Consider the following 13099-nt stretch of genomic DNA (forward strand, 5'->3'; position numbering starts at 1 on the left):
TGATGCCATACATATCCAAGTGGCTGTGGGCAGAAAAAAGGTTCCCACCCCTGTTTTAAAGCAACGTAAAACTCAAAGACCTACATGAGGCAGTCGTGGAAAGGACAAAGGTCACAGTGAGCGTGGAATGGCAGTGCTGTAGACAGACGTCGTGGGTCCCACGCCCCAGCAGCAGACCTGGTGTCCGGGTCACCCCAGGCGGAGTGCTCCCTGCTAACAGGTTAGCCTGTCATTGTGTGACCTGTTCGCTACGGGAAATAGAATTTGTAAACGATTATTTGTTCCTTTTTACCAGTTATATACGTAATAAGTGGTTACCACGCGAAACCTGAACACTAGACACAAAGGTAGACACACACAATTGCCAAGACCAATGCTATCCGTGTGGGGTGTCCTGCCCCTTGGGTTCCCGGTGCGACCGTGCCTTGCATGAAGCAGGGCCACCGGGGGCAGTGGCAGCTCTGCACCTCCCTCTTCTGGCCCATCGGTGCCTCATGGGCCAGTCCTCCTCCAACTAGGGAGCAACGCGCCGGCCCCGCCTGTGACCGCGGCCACTTTTTGTATTTAAATTTTTAAATATTGTGGTAAAATACACTTTGGTTTGATCATAAATTGAGTTCCTAGCTGCAGATGTATGTAAACCATGCACATGGGCCATCCACCTTCTAGAACTTTCCTACTCACAGGAAGTCCAGCAGCTGGCACTGTCCTGAACTCGTTTCTCTAAGTCCAATCCCCGTGCGCTCCTGGTTCAGCTCATTCCATTAATGGAGACAGATTTCAATACCACACACAGTGGCCCACCTGGACAGTTTCATATTCTAGCTTGGCATTTGCCACCAGCACGTGCCCAGCTCCTCCCCTGCCATTACTGGTGACCATGCTGAGCGTGCACTCACGTTAATGTGCATCTCAAGGAAACATTCTTTAGAAAGCAGCTGAGTGCCAAGCCTGCCACCAGCCGAGTTACACAGTTAACGCCAACACCAACTGGGCAGTGTTTGTCCTTTGCCTCCCTGTTACATGTAATGAGGGAGAGGTGGACTGGGTGCAGGTTCTGTGAGACCAAAGTTGGCAGCCCACCTGGGCAGGGCTCCTGGCACCAGGTGGCAGCTCAGCTCAGCACCTCATTTCGCCAGTGAGCAGTGCACACCACTCAGCTGTCAGACCACGGCCCCTGGTTGGAAAGAGAACACATTTTACTGTTCCCTTGTTGCTCCCAGTGAAATAGACAGGAAGCTGACATAGGATTAAGCCTGTGGCTCCCAGGTGGAGGCCCAAATGAGGACAGAATAAAATAATAAACTCTTTCTGAGTATATCTGAGTCATTGCAGACACCTGAGAGTTGGTCTCCAGAAATTAAATGAACTATATGCTCTCTAAACAAAAGAGACACAGTAAATTCCTCATTATGATGATGGTTATGGAGGTAGTGGTGATGAAGATGATAATGATGATGATGGTGGTGATGATTGTGTTGATGATAATGGTGATGATGGTTGTGATGGTGGTGATGATGATGGAGATGGTAATGATGGTGATGGTATGGTGATGGTTATGATGGTGATGATGGTGGTGATGATAATGGTGATGATAGTGGTGGTGATTAGCTTAGCTCTTTTTTAATAAATATATTTTTATAATTATTTCAGAGAAGGGAGAGGGAGAGAGAGAAACATCAATGATGAGAGAGACTCATCGATCAGCTTTTTCCTGCACACCCCACACTGGGGACCAAGCCTGTAACCCGGCACATGCCTGACCGGGCATCGAACTGTGACCTCCTGGTTCATAGGTCCAATGCTCAACCGCTGAGCCACAATGGCTGGGCAGCTCTTTTTTTTATAATGTGAAAGTATCTTTCACTCTTACATTTGAAGGACATGTTCACTGGATATAGATCTCTGAGTTAAACATTATTCCTTTGAACACTTCAAATATGTCATTCATATGCATGTTATCAAATATGTAATTGCATATATTACATCAAATAGGTCATTCTTGTGAGATACTCACATGTCTGTGACCTCTGCTTTTCTTAAGAAGTCAGCGCCCACTCATCCCTTTTGCTCTGCATATAATCTCTGCTGCTGAGACCGTCCTCACTTGTTCTCAGCATTTGGACTGTAAGTGCCATTGTGCCCCACTCTCGTGTTCATTCTTGGAGTTTCCTGAGCGCCTTGAATCTCTAAGCTAATGTTCTGCACCCGTTTGGGGGGTTTGGGGAGCTTTCTTTTCTAGGCCCCATTCTCTCCTTCCCTCTTGGATTCCAGGGGCAGCGTCATGTCTGGCACTACCTGCAGGCCCTGGTTTCCATTCTATCTTTCCCGCCTCGTCGCTCTGTCCTCCCGTCACAGGACCACCTGCCTTCAGGCTCACGAGCCCTTTCTTGTCCCCCAGCCACACTCACCGACCTGTGTGGGAGGCTTCCCATTTCAGGGTGTTCCTGTCACCCCCAGAATCGCCTGTTCCTCACTGGGTTTGCTGGGTGCTGCTGCTCTGCCTGTGTTTATAGCATCTTCTTGCTGTCCTTGTCCCTCCCTGATGTTGACTCCTTTTGTCTTGATTGCATGTCCTGTTTTTCTGATTCTCATATGTCTGTTGCTGTTGCTGCTCCCTGGACACCGTGTGTGTGGGACTGAGAATGTGTCACCTCCACCTGAACGGAGTTGAGTGCTTGCTTTTTGCCTGGAAGCAGTGCAATCCTTGGAGGACGCTTTGATTTGCGTCCTGTCGGGCGCTTAACTTTTCAGGGAGATGAAGCTGCTCAGGCTCCTCCCCTGGCACGTAATTCCAGCTGTTTTATCCGAGGCCCTGCTTCCATCCTCCTCCTCGGTCCATGAGTTTGGTCATAGGTCCTTCATGGGTCCACGTCCATTTTCACTGTTTAAAGACACTGAGCCTTGGTGTAACCGGACAGTCATGTGGGACTCAGATTCAACAAACAACACGTGTTTCTGCACACCGCCTGTGCCTGTCGTCAGCGGGAGGGTTGCTGTAGGAGGCTCTGTGTGTGCCCTCTAGGAGCATGGATTCAGCACTTCCTGGAGGACCCGAGAAAGGACCAGGTTGCTGTGGAGACGCTGAGCCCCCCGGACCTGGACAAGATGGCTGGTGTGATTGCTGATGCGGCGGACGCGGAGGGGGCATGGGAAGGCCCCGGAGGGGCTGGAGGAGAGCCCGGGGAGCCGGCGGACAGCTCCGAGGCAGTGCTCGGGAATGGCGCCCACGACGGGGGTGGAGCGCGAGGTGAGCGCCTGTCCCTGGCACTCACACTGTGGTGGACGGGAAAGTCCCGGCCACAGAGCGGTGGGCACCGGCCTCCCGGGAGGGGCCGCAGAGCAGCCGTGCTGGAAGGCAGCCTGCCCTCTGCGAGGAGACGGATTCCTCTGCTGAGGTGCAGAGTCAGAAGCAGCCTGATGCTAGGAAGTGCTTTTGTTTGGATGTGTGTTTGTGAGCAAGTCAATTGTTCGACTAATACAGTGAAAGGGGTTCATTTGAATGTCTGCCTGAGCCCACCTTCCAGGCTGCTCCAAGGAGAGAGCAGAGGCCCCCCGGTACCTCCAGCACACACATGCACACATACACTCACACACGCACACCCACACATATGCATACACTCATCACACGCGCACACCCACCCTCACACATGCACACATACATGCACACCCACACTCACACACGCACACCCACACTCACACACCCACATACACTAACACACGCAGACCCACACATATGCATACACTCACCACACGCGCACACCCACCCTCACACATGCACACATACATGCACACCCACACTCACACACGCACACCCACACTCACACACGCACACATACGCACACATACACTCACACACACATACATGCACACATGCACACCCACACGTGCATACACTAATTCACACACACACTCACACATGCACACCCACACTCTCACACACACACATACACGCACATCCACACTCACAATGCACACATATACTCACACATGTACACACATATACACACACTCACACACTAACACACATGTGCATACACTCATGCACACACACTCACACGTGTGCATACACTCATACACACACTCACACACGCACATACAGTCATACGCACACACACACACACACACACCCGGCAGCTGGACCTGTGGGTGGGCTCAGACTCCCCTGACAACTGGCCTTCTCTGTGCGGTTGCTTCTCAGAGTCATTGGAGCCACATTGAATCATGCAGCTCAGTCCTGCACATAGTAGGCGCGCAAAGAATGTGCCAGAAGCACGGTGGAGGGTGGACGTCTGTCTGGGGGTTGGGACAGAGGCTAGTGGAGCAGACACACTGCTCGATGGTAGCAGGGGCTTGTGGAAGATACTGGAACTCCCCGGGACAAGGCGTTGCAAGGCAGTGGGCACTCAAGGATTGACACCCACTCTGAGGGCTGGGGGGTCTAGAAAGTCCTGGGGGGTTGCGGGGCGTCAGGAGGGCGTGGTGAGGGGTGCACTGGGGGCATTGCAGGCAGGATGCTGGCTTAGAGAAGTGACCGCCACAGCAAATACCGTGTCCACATGTTCAGGAGACACCTTCGCAAGGAGGTTTGGGTTGGATGCTCCGCTTCCCCTTTTCACAGCCACAGCCTGTCCCGCAGGGCGGTGCTTCCTGTGTGAGCCACAGGGACACACGCAGGTCCGGGGCGCGGGGTGGCTGTGCGAGCGACCACACTTCCCGTTTAGCTGGAGCTCCTCCTCCGTCAGTGTGCAGGGCAGCGCCTGCGCCCACACAGGAGGGAGCCGGGGACGGCATGGCGTCGAGAAGGCTCGGTGGCGGCGTGCACACTGCGACACCCGCGGTGCCACTCCTGACCAGGACTTCGATAACGCTCTTGTCTTCCACAGACCCCAGAGCACGGGACGGCGGTGCTCACGGCCACGGAGAGGTAAGATACACGTCTCTCAACTCGCTTCGCGCTGAGCGGAACTGCTGGTCTTCTTTTTGTTCATGACTGAGAATGTTTCTGAAATACAAAGGTTACTTTTGTTTTGTTTTTTTAGGAAAGGATGTAAAAACCTCATAATCCCCAAACTGAGAAAACTGTAGACAGTGCATGCAAATTGTGTATGTTTAGATATATGCTAATGTATATTTTCAGATTTATAGTAATACTAGAGGCCTGATGCACAAATTCGTGCACTGGTGGGGTCCAGCCGGCCCACCCCGATGGGGGCCATCAGGGGCGGGGCTGGCCAGGGCGTGGGACCGTGGGCAGTTTGCCGGCCCTCCCTGCCCCTGATCAGGGTTGGGGTGCCCACTGGGGGGTGGGGCCAGGCAGGGCAAGGGGCCACAGGCGTTCTGCCAGTCAGTCTATTTACATATTACCCTTTTATTACTGTAGGATGGACACATTGTAGAAATATGAAAAATGGTTACTGCAAAGAAGAAGGTTAGCATGCCTTAGGGTTTCCCCATCTGGAGGTGTGTGGTAACATGATCGCACTGCCTCATACATGAGTGTCCCGTGTGCTGACCTCCAGGTGCATCGCATACGCACACTGACAGTTTCACCTTCACCGAGCAGTGTGGCAGCCACCATCCACGTGTGGCTGCTTGACTTTAAAGTCACTAAAATTAAGCAAATAAAAAATTCAGTTTCTCTTGCATGTGCCCCCTTCGGGATCGAACCCCAAACCTAGGTATGTGCCCTGACTAGGAATTGAACCCAAAGCCTCGGGTGCGCAGGCCAACACTCTAACCACTGAGCACATCAGCCAGGGCAACACGGTTATTTTTAACATATAGATGCTGACAGCCTGTGCTGATTACGCAAGCTGAGATTTAACGGGTATGTGTTTGTGTGCGCGAGAGAGAGGGAGGGAGGAAGAGAGAGGAACGTTATGACTGATTCTGATGTGCATCCTCCACTTGGTTGAGGACCTCTCATCTGGATGTGGCTCTAGCACAGGCTGTGCAGCCTCATCAGCTCCGCACGCCCCGCGGCCGTCCTCACCCACGGGTGATCCCTCACAGCCTCCCTTCGTGGGCACGTGGACAGTCTTTCTCCTGCTTGTCCTCTCACGTGGCTTTCCTTCCACTAGGTCGGCCCTGTGAGCCTCAGCGGTGGAGACGTCCTGCAGGGCCAGGGGTCTCGACGCCCACCTGGAGCCCCACCTGGAGCCCCTCCTGCCACCGGGATCGAGCAGGCAGAGGGCCCTGCAGCTGCCTTGTCTTCGGAGGAGGACACCGTGGGGGTGGAGAACGTGAGGAGCCGGACCTACTCCACAGAGCTGCTGGCGAGGCCGCGCTCGGAGCCCAGGACCCACGGGCTCGGGGAGTTCCCGCGCTGGGTCCCGGGGGCCTCGCAGGAGCAGGAGGGCCCCGGCCACGGCCTGCGGCTGGAGGTCAAGTCTCCTGAGGAGGCCTATGGCTACATCGTGACAGAGAGCGAGTGAGTGGAGTCCTGGCCTGGACCTGCTGGTGCTGGGACCCAGGCCCCTCCCTGGAGGGGGAGTCTCAGGGTGGCGGCGCTTGGGCCGCCCTCCCTGTGCCCAGCAGATCAGAACCGGAACCTGAGCTCGAGGGTAATTCCCCGAGGGATGAAGTGGCCTTGTCTCCAGGCCCGGCTGGCGGGGCCACTGGGAGGAGGAGGCCTGGGCTGTGGGTGGCGCTGCTCCGGGGAGGGGAGGTGGGATCGGGTGCTGGCTTCACCCGATAAAACACCAAACTCATTCCTCCTTTCACACCAGAGTGGTCCCCCGGAGGGCAGCACGCCCTGTCCTCACGCTTGTTTTGACCTGAGAATCACAAACATCGTGTACCCAGCCAGCGACAGGCAGTCCCCTTGTCCAGGTCACCTCACTGACGAAGCTGGCATTTGACGCTCAGCTTTGTACAAACGTTGTTTTCTTCAGGTGATGAAAGCGTGTTTGGGAGGAAGCGTTATCTGTGTGGCCGCACAGCTGTGTGTGTGCGTGTGTGTGCAGGTGTGCGCTGCCTTGCATCCCAGTGGCCCCCTGTCCAGGTGTTGCTGCGTCGGGTCGCAAGCGATCATGGCTCACAGGTTGTTCTCAGTGGGGGAGGGCTGCCCGGCAACTGGCCCCTGATTCTGCAAGGCTCACGCTGTGCCCAGAGCCGGCGGTGGCTTCGGTGAGGATGGCAGGGCGCGTTGTGAGAAGCAGAGCAGCAAATCCTTTGTTCTGAGCTGAACCACAGGCGCACGTCAGAGCCAGGCTAAAGCCTAAGACCATTTCCAACAGCGACAATGTTCTCACTGTGTTTCTAGAGAAGTCAGCGGCACGGCCTCTGGCTGGCCCAGCGCGGGGATGGGGGCCGCACTGTCTCCAGGCCGTTTTGTCCAGCCGCATTGGTCCCTCCTCACTGCTGCGCCTGGCTGGTCTGTCCCAGGTGGTCCTCTCTGTCCTCCTCTCCTTTCCTGAGGACTAGCAGTCCCCGGGGGTGTCCAGCCTTCAGAATCCCACCCAGAGATGGGCAAGCGGGCACCTGATGGGAGCCTGCAGAGGCGGGCTCTGGCAAGAGCGGAGGTGCCGTGTGGGGCAAGCGTTCCACAGCCTGGCCTTCTCTGAAGTGTCAGCCACCGAGCACAGGTCTTCTCTTCCTTGGAAAACATCCTCGTGTTGTGTGTGCACTGTGTCTGGGTGTGGAGGTAGGTTTATGTCTCTGTGGATGTGTGTTATGTGTGGATGTGTTATGTGTACATATGCGTATGTGTGTATATGCCGCCTATATGTATAGTGTGTTTGTGTACTGTGCCTGCATGTGTGTAGTATGTGCATGTGTGCAGTGCATGTTTATTGCTGTGTGCCGCACATGTGCATGTTTAATGTGTGTGCAATGTGTCTATGTAGTGTGTGCTGTGTGCACATGCCACGTGTTTGCATACAGTACATTTATGTGCGCTGTATGCATGTGTGTACCGCTTGCATGTGTGTTCTGTGTAGTGTGTATAGAGGTGTGGTGTTATATGTTGGATGTTGCATGTAGTGTGTTATTTGCGTGCATCATATGCATGTGCGATGTGTTTATGTATAGTGCATAGATGTGCACACGTACACATGCAGTACATGTTTATATGCAACACGTCATATATAGCGCATTTAGCATGTTGTGTGTGCACGTGCATAGACAAACGTTGTGTACATGTATGTTGGTGTTGTATGTCACATGTGTGCATGCAGTGTGGTAAGTGCGCATTTATGTGTGCTACGCACCACATGTGTATCATGTGCATATGTGCATGTTGTGTGTGTATGCGTAGTGCATTTATGTGTGCTATATGCATGTGTGTTCGTGTGCATGCATGGTGTGTAGTATTTTTATGTGTGCTGTGTTGTGTGTGTGCTGTGTCGTATGTGTACATGTGTGTATGTGTTGTGTGTGTGCAGTGTGTTTATCTGCACTATGTATCATGTGTACATAGGTGTCATGTGTTTATGTAGGATGTATATATAGCATACATGTGTATTGTGTGTATGTGTGCACATGTGTATTTGTGTATGGTTTGTATCGTGTGTACTGGTGTGTGGGGTGTGCATGTGTGTAGTGTGTTTGTGTGTGATGTGTGCATGTGTGTAGGGTTGTGTGTATAGTGTGCATGCTGTGTGTATGTGTGTGCACATGTGTGTATGTGTTTATGTGTATTGTGTATCATATGTGTGCTGTTGTGTATGTTGTGTGTGGTGGTTGTGCATGTGTTTGGTGTGTTTATGTGTGCTGTGTGTGTGCACATGTGTGTATGTGTTGTGTATTTATGTGTAGTGTGTATCATATGTGTGCTGTTGTGTGTGTTGTGCATGTGCTGTGTGTGTGTAGGTTGTGCATATGTGTCGTGTGTTTATGTGTACTGTGTGTATGAGTGTGTGTGCACATGTGTGGATGTGTGGTGTGTGTTTGTGTGTCATGTGGGAAGTGTGTGTGTCATCACTGATGAAGCCTCCACTGCACAGCTGCTCAGGGAACCTTTCCTCCCCCTAGGGCATCCGTGCCCTGGCCTGTCCCGAGGGCTGGTGCTCATGGGAGATGCTGGCTGTGTTTGCCAGGAGCCTTTGGAGCAGGACAGTCCACCCCCTGGGTGTCGGCACTAGGGCTGGCGCAGAGGGAGTGACTACTCGTGAGCCACCCTGAAGGCCCTTAGGTTGGGCGTGTCCTCTGGCTCTGGCCGAGGTCCTGCAGAAGAGGCAGTGTAACGACGGGCTTGTCCTGGGCTCAGTTAGTTCCCTATGAAGCATCCTGGGTGCCACCTGGGGACCTGAGCACTTACCCCTGTACGGGGGCTAAAGACAGTCCTTATCTGATTGTGGCTGCTTTCCCCTCTTTGCTGCTTCAGCAAATTAAATGTTTGAGGTGCGATGCTCACTGTCACCAGGCATGGACGGAGCAGTGGGCTCTGACTCTGTTATCAGAGTAATGGGTAATCGGGGATTCTCTGGGGTGAGATTTCACTAGATCTCCACTACGTGTTCATAAATCAGATGTTAAGTGACAAGAATCTCATTCTATTCTCTTTTTAAAGGCTTTTGTATATGTAGTTGTCCCATAAAAGGAGAAGGAAGGTGACTTCTGCTGGGGTCCAACCCCAGTGGGTCCAGGGGTCCCCAAAGGTGTGGACAGAGTCGGCGAAGAAGGAATGACACGGAGGCTGCATTCAGTTGATCGTCATAGTCGGGTTCTCTTGTCAGGGTCTCCTGCCATGTTCTGTAGCCATGTTCTCTTGCTAGGTTCTCCAGCCAGGGTTCTCCAGATTCTCCAGCCAGGTTCAGTTGCCAGGTTCTGTAGCAAGGTTCTCCAGCCAGGTTCTATCCAGGTTCTCTTGCCATGTTCTGTCTAGGTTCTCCAGTGAAGTTCTGTAGCCAGGTTCTGTCCAGGATCTTTTGCCATGTTCTCTGGCTAGGTTCTGGTTAGGATCTGATGTTTATTGTCTTGTTACATCTGTATTTATACCAGCCGATTTTAATCCTGTCAATTTCTATTACAAAGGTTAGGGCGTTTCTTATCTCCATTCCAGGGAGTAAAGATTATGTAGCTTAACTACCCGCTTGGCACTTAATTAAGGGGTTGTATCCCCTCCCTAACCTCAGGGAAAAATCCCCACCTGAGGAAACAACCTTTCTCGGAGAGGTGACCTTGGTTAAAACACATGGCACTAAGGAGAGCAAACATATTAAGAACAGTATGCTATATATGCCAGGTCCCTTGAAACATATGCTGTGCAGATGTTTCTTTCCTGCAGCGACTGTGTCAAGCAGCAAGGATGGACCGGCTTCCGGCAAATTCCCCCTTTTTTATTTTTTAAATGATAGCGCATGCAAATCAGTGGCCACCTCTCAGATTGGGTTGTTTAAGACTCGGAAGAAGACTGGCAAGCAATGACAATAAGCATAGCTATAAACATAGTGGATGAAGCGCACAAGGAGCCTCCTCACCCCCCCAACTATGCAGGGGCTTGAATGCTCGCCCCTTCTGAGGGAGGTCTCCTGCCCCCATGGCTGCTTCCCGCTTCCCACGCCTAGCTCAGATCGGGACCCAGATAACAGAAAGAGACTTGGCCCAGCTCAGATCAGGACCCAGGTAAAGACAGAGCCTGGCTGACAGCAACTGCCCTCTCACTGCAACAGGACTTGTCTCCCATTTCTACCTTGGACCACAGGGAAAGGGGCAGCTGAAGGAAAGGGCTGTGTCAGGATGCTGCCTTCTTCCCTTTCTTCTCCCTCTTTTTTCTAAACACTTCTATGCCTTGTAGTTCTTCTGCTTTCTTTTCTTTTTCTCTCTATTACCCTCCATCCTCTATAACAGCTGACCCAGAGGACACAGCTTACTCCTCCTTGGACACCAAGGGGATTGAGTCAGTTCCATGTGGTGACGCTGCCCTTCTCTGCTCCTCCAACAGCCCCCTGAGCCTGGAGAAGGGGAAGCAGCTGCTGGCGGACGTCACTGGCCTGCTCCAGGTGCCCACGAGCGTCCTTGCAGACACCGAGTGAGTGTGGGCGCGGGGGCTCCGGGTTCTGTTCTCGGCCGCGTTCTCAGGTTCCGTTTCATAAACTGGTTTGCGAGGGAGAGCCTGTGCCTGTGGCTCCTCCTAATCACCCTGCCGGGAAAATGCCTCAGGAAGACAGGAAGGGAGAGCCTGGGGCTGGTGAGTTACTTAGATGAGCTGTAACGGATGTGGTTATAAGAATTCTCATCAGCACTGGCCAACCGGGCGTGGTTCCAGCCCTTTGGCTCCAGAATCACCCGGAGGCTCCCTGCGTTCCTCTGTCCTCACCCGCCCCCCTGCATGCAAGTTGGAGCCTTCAGCGAATTCTCAGTCAGCACCTAGTAGGCCTTTTGCTATTTCCTGGGAAGTGGGGAGCACTGAGGACAAGCACTAAGTAACAGAAAGTGTGATGGGGTCACCGGCACAGGTGCCGACGGCGGCGAGCCCAGCTTAGAGAGCAGGAGCGCGGGCAGTGCTGGCGGTCGCAGTGCAGGCGCTGCTGGGGACTAGAGGTAACGCTGAGCTGAGCTCCTGTCGATGGGACGTGACGCAGAGTGTTCACTGTGGCCCGCAGACACGCATGTGTCCCTGGGGGCCAGGTGTTTACTGAGTGCCCACTGTGACCTGGCCTTGTGCTAGGCTGGGCCCGTGGGGCAACACCACTCTGCACAGACCTTACCACTTCCTGGGAAAGGCAGACGCATGCACAGGCGGCTAGCGTGGAGGGCGCATGAGATGGTATGGGGAAGCACCTCACCAGCCGGGGCCGGAAGCTTCTGGAAGAGGAGAACTGAGGACAGGTAGCAGACAGGCAGTGCACCCCCAGTGCCGGGCAGTAGGACCCACACAGTGAGCATTCTGAGTGTAGAACGTACGCTGGCCCAGAGCCACAGTGAGCCGGGAGCTGCCTGTGCTCCCTCATCTGGGCGCACACACCTGGGCACACACACCGGGTCCACACACCTGGGCACACACACCTGGTCCACACACCTCGGCACACACCTGGGCACACACACCTGGTGCACACACCTGGGCACACACACCTGGGCACACACACCGGGTCCACACACCTGGGCACACACACCTGGGCACACACCTGGTGCACACACCTGGGCACACACCTGGGCACACACACCTGGGCACACACCTGGGCACACACACCTGGGCACACACACCTGGTGCACACACCTGGGCACACACCTGGTGCACACACCTGGGCGCACACGCCTGGGCACACACACCTGGGCACACACCTGGGCACACACACCTGGGCGCACACACGTGGGCACACACACCTGGGCACACACACCTGGGCACACACACCTGGTGCACACACACCTGGGCACACACCTGATGCACATACCTGGTGCACAGGTTGGCTGTGCTGAGCAAGGAAAAGAAGACGGGCTGTGCACTGGTGATGAGGAAGAGCAGCTACGAGGCTCGGACAGGATAGGAGCACAAGGCGGAGGGCATGCAAAAACCCAGTGAGACAGGGATGGAGGACCTGGTGTGAGGTGGCTGCCGTGGCATGTGGCAGATGGGCACAGGGACACAGGTGAGGGCAAGGGCAGGACTGAGTGACAACCTGCAGGGCCCCACCGGCAGCTCCCTCTCCACAGTCAGAACAGGCTGTGGGGCAGCAGCTGTCCCAGCAGAGAGAAGTGCTTCGGTGGAATCCCCTTCCGGCAGTGGCGAAAGGAGGGAGGCTGCAAGCTCTGTTTCCCCAGAGGTGGCCCAGGAACACCGGACGTCCCCTCTCTCCTCTCGGCGTCCTCCACCCTCACGCCAAGATCTCTGCCCACCCCTCTCCCCACCGTCCCCGCCTGTCTCACGTGACCAGCTGGTGGAGTCCAGGTCCCACTTGGGCAGGGCTGCCCCACGGGCTCAGGTGGCTGTGAACAGGGCCTGGCCTGTCTGGTCTCCCCAGTGGCCATCAGGGTGGGAGCCCATGAGCCCTGCAGAGCACCCAGGCCTGTGTCCCCTGGGACCGGGCAGCCGTGCTGGAGGCCCCGGGGCTGCTGGCCGCGCATAGCTGGGACACAGGAGATGCTGAGTGAACACAGCTCCCGAGAGAGGCCGTGCAGGATGCGGGCTCCCACCCAGCACGGAGGGTCTTTGCTG

At 54.5% G+C, this 13099-nt stretch overlaps 1 protein-coding gene across 2 annotated transcripts in view; it reads left to right on the top strand.

Moving 5' to 3' along the window:
- Positions 1-13099, top strand: part of PTPRN2 (protein tyrosine phosphatase receptor type N2) — a 479830-nt gene that overhangs the window by 214223 nt on the left and 252508 nt on the right. The window contains exons 7-10 of one of the 2 annotated variants that reach the window (XM_070423558.1): positions 3026-3250; positions 4887-4927; positions 6084-6433; positions 10889-10975. In XM_070423558.1, the coding sequence (XP_070279659.1) occupies positions 3026-3250; positions 4887-4927; positions 6084-6433; positions 10889-10975 (703 nt within the window). The remainder of the gene's footprint in view (positions 1-3025; positions 3251-4886; positions 4928-6083; positions 6434-10888; positions 10976-13099) is intronic. The other variant, XM_070423559.1, reaches the window with a different exon arrangement.

The sequence above is a fragment of the Myotis yumanensis genome, unplaced genomic scaffold, assembly GCF_028538775.1.
Source record: "Myotis yumanensis isolate MYYU_CA2020_CCGP unplaced genomic scaffold, mMyoYum1.0.hap1 SCAF_9, whole genome shotgun sequence".
Lineage (NCBI taxonomy): Eukaryota > Metazoa > Chordata > Mammalia > Chiroptera > Vespertilionidae > Myotis > Myotis yumanensis.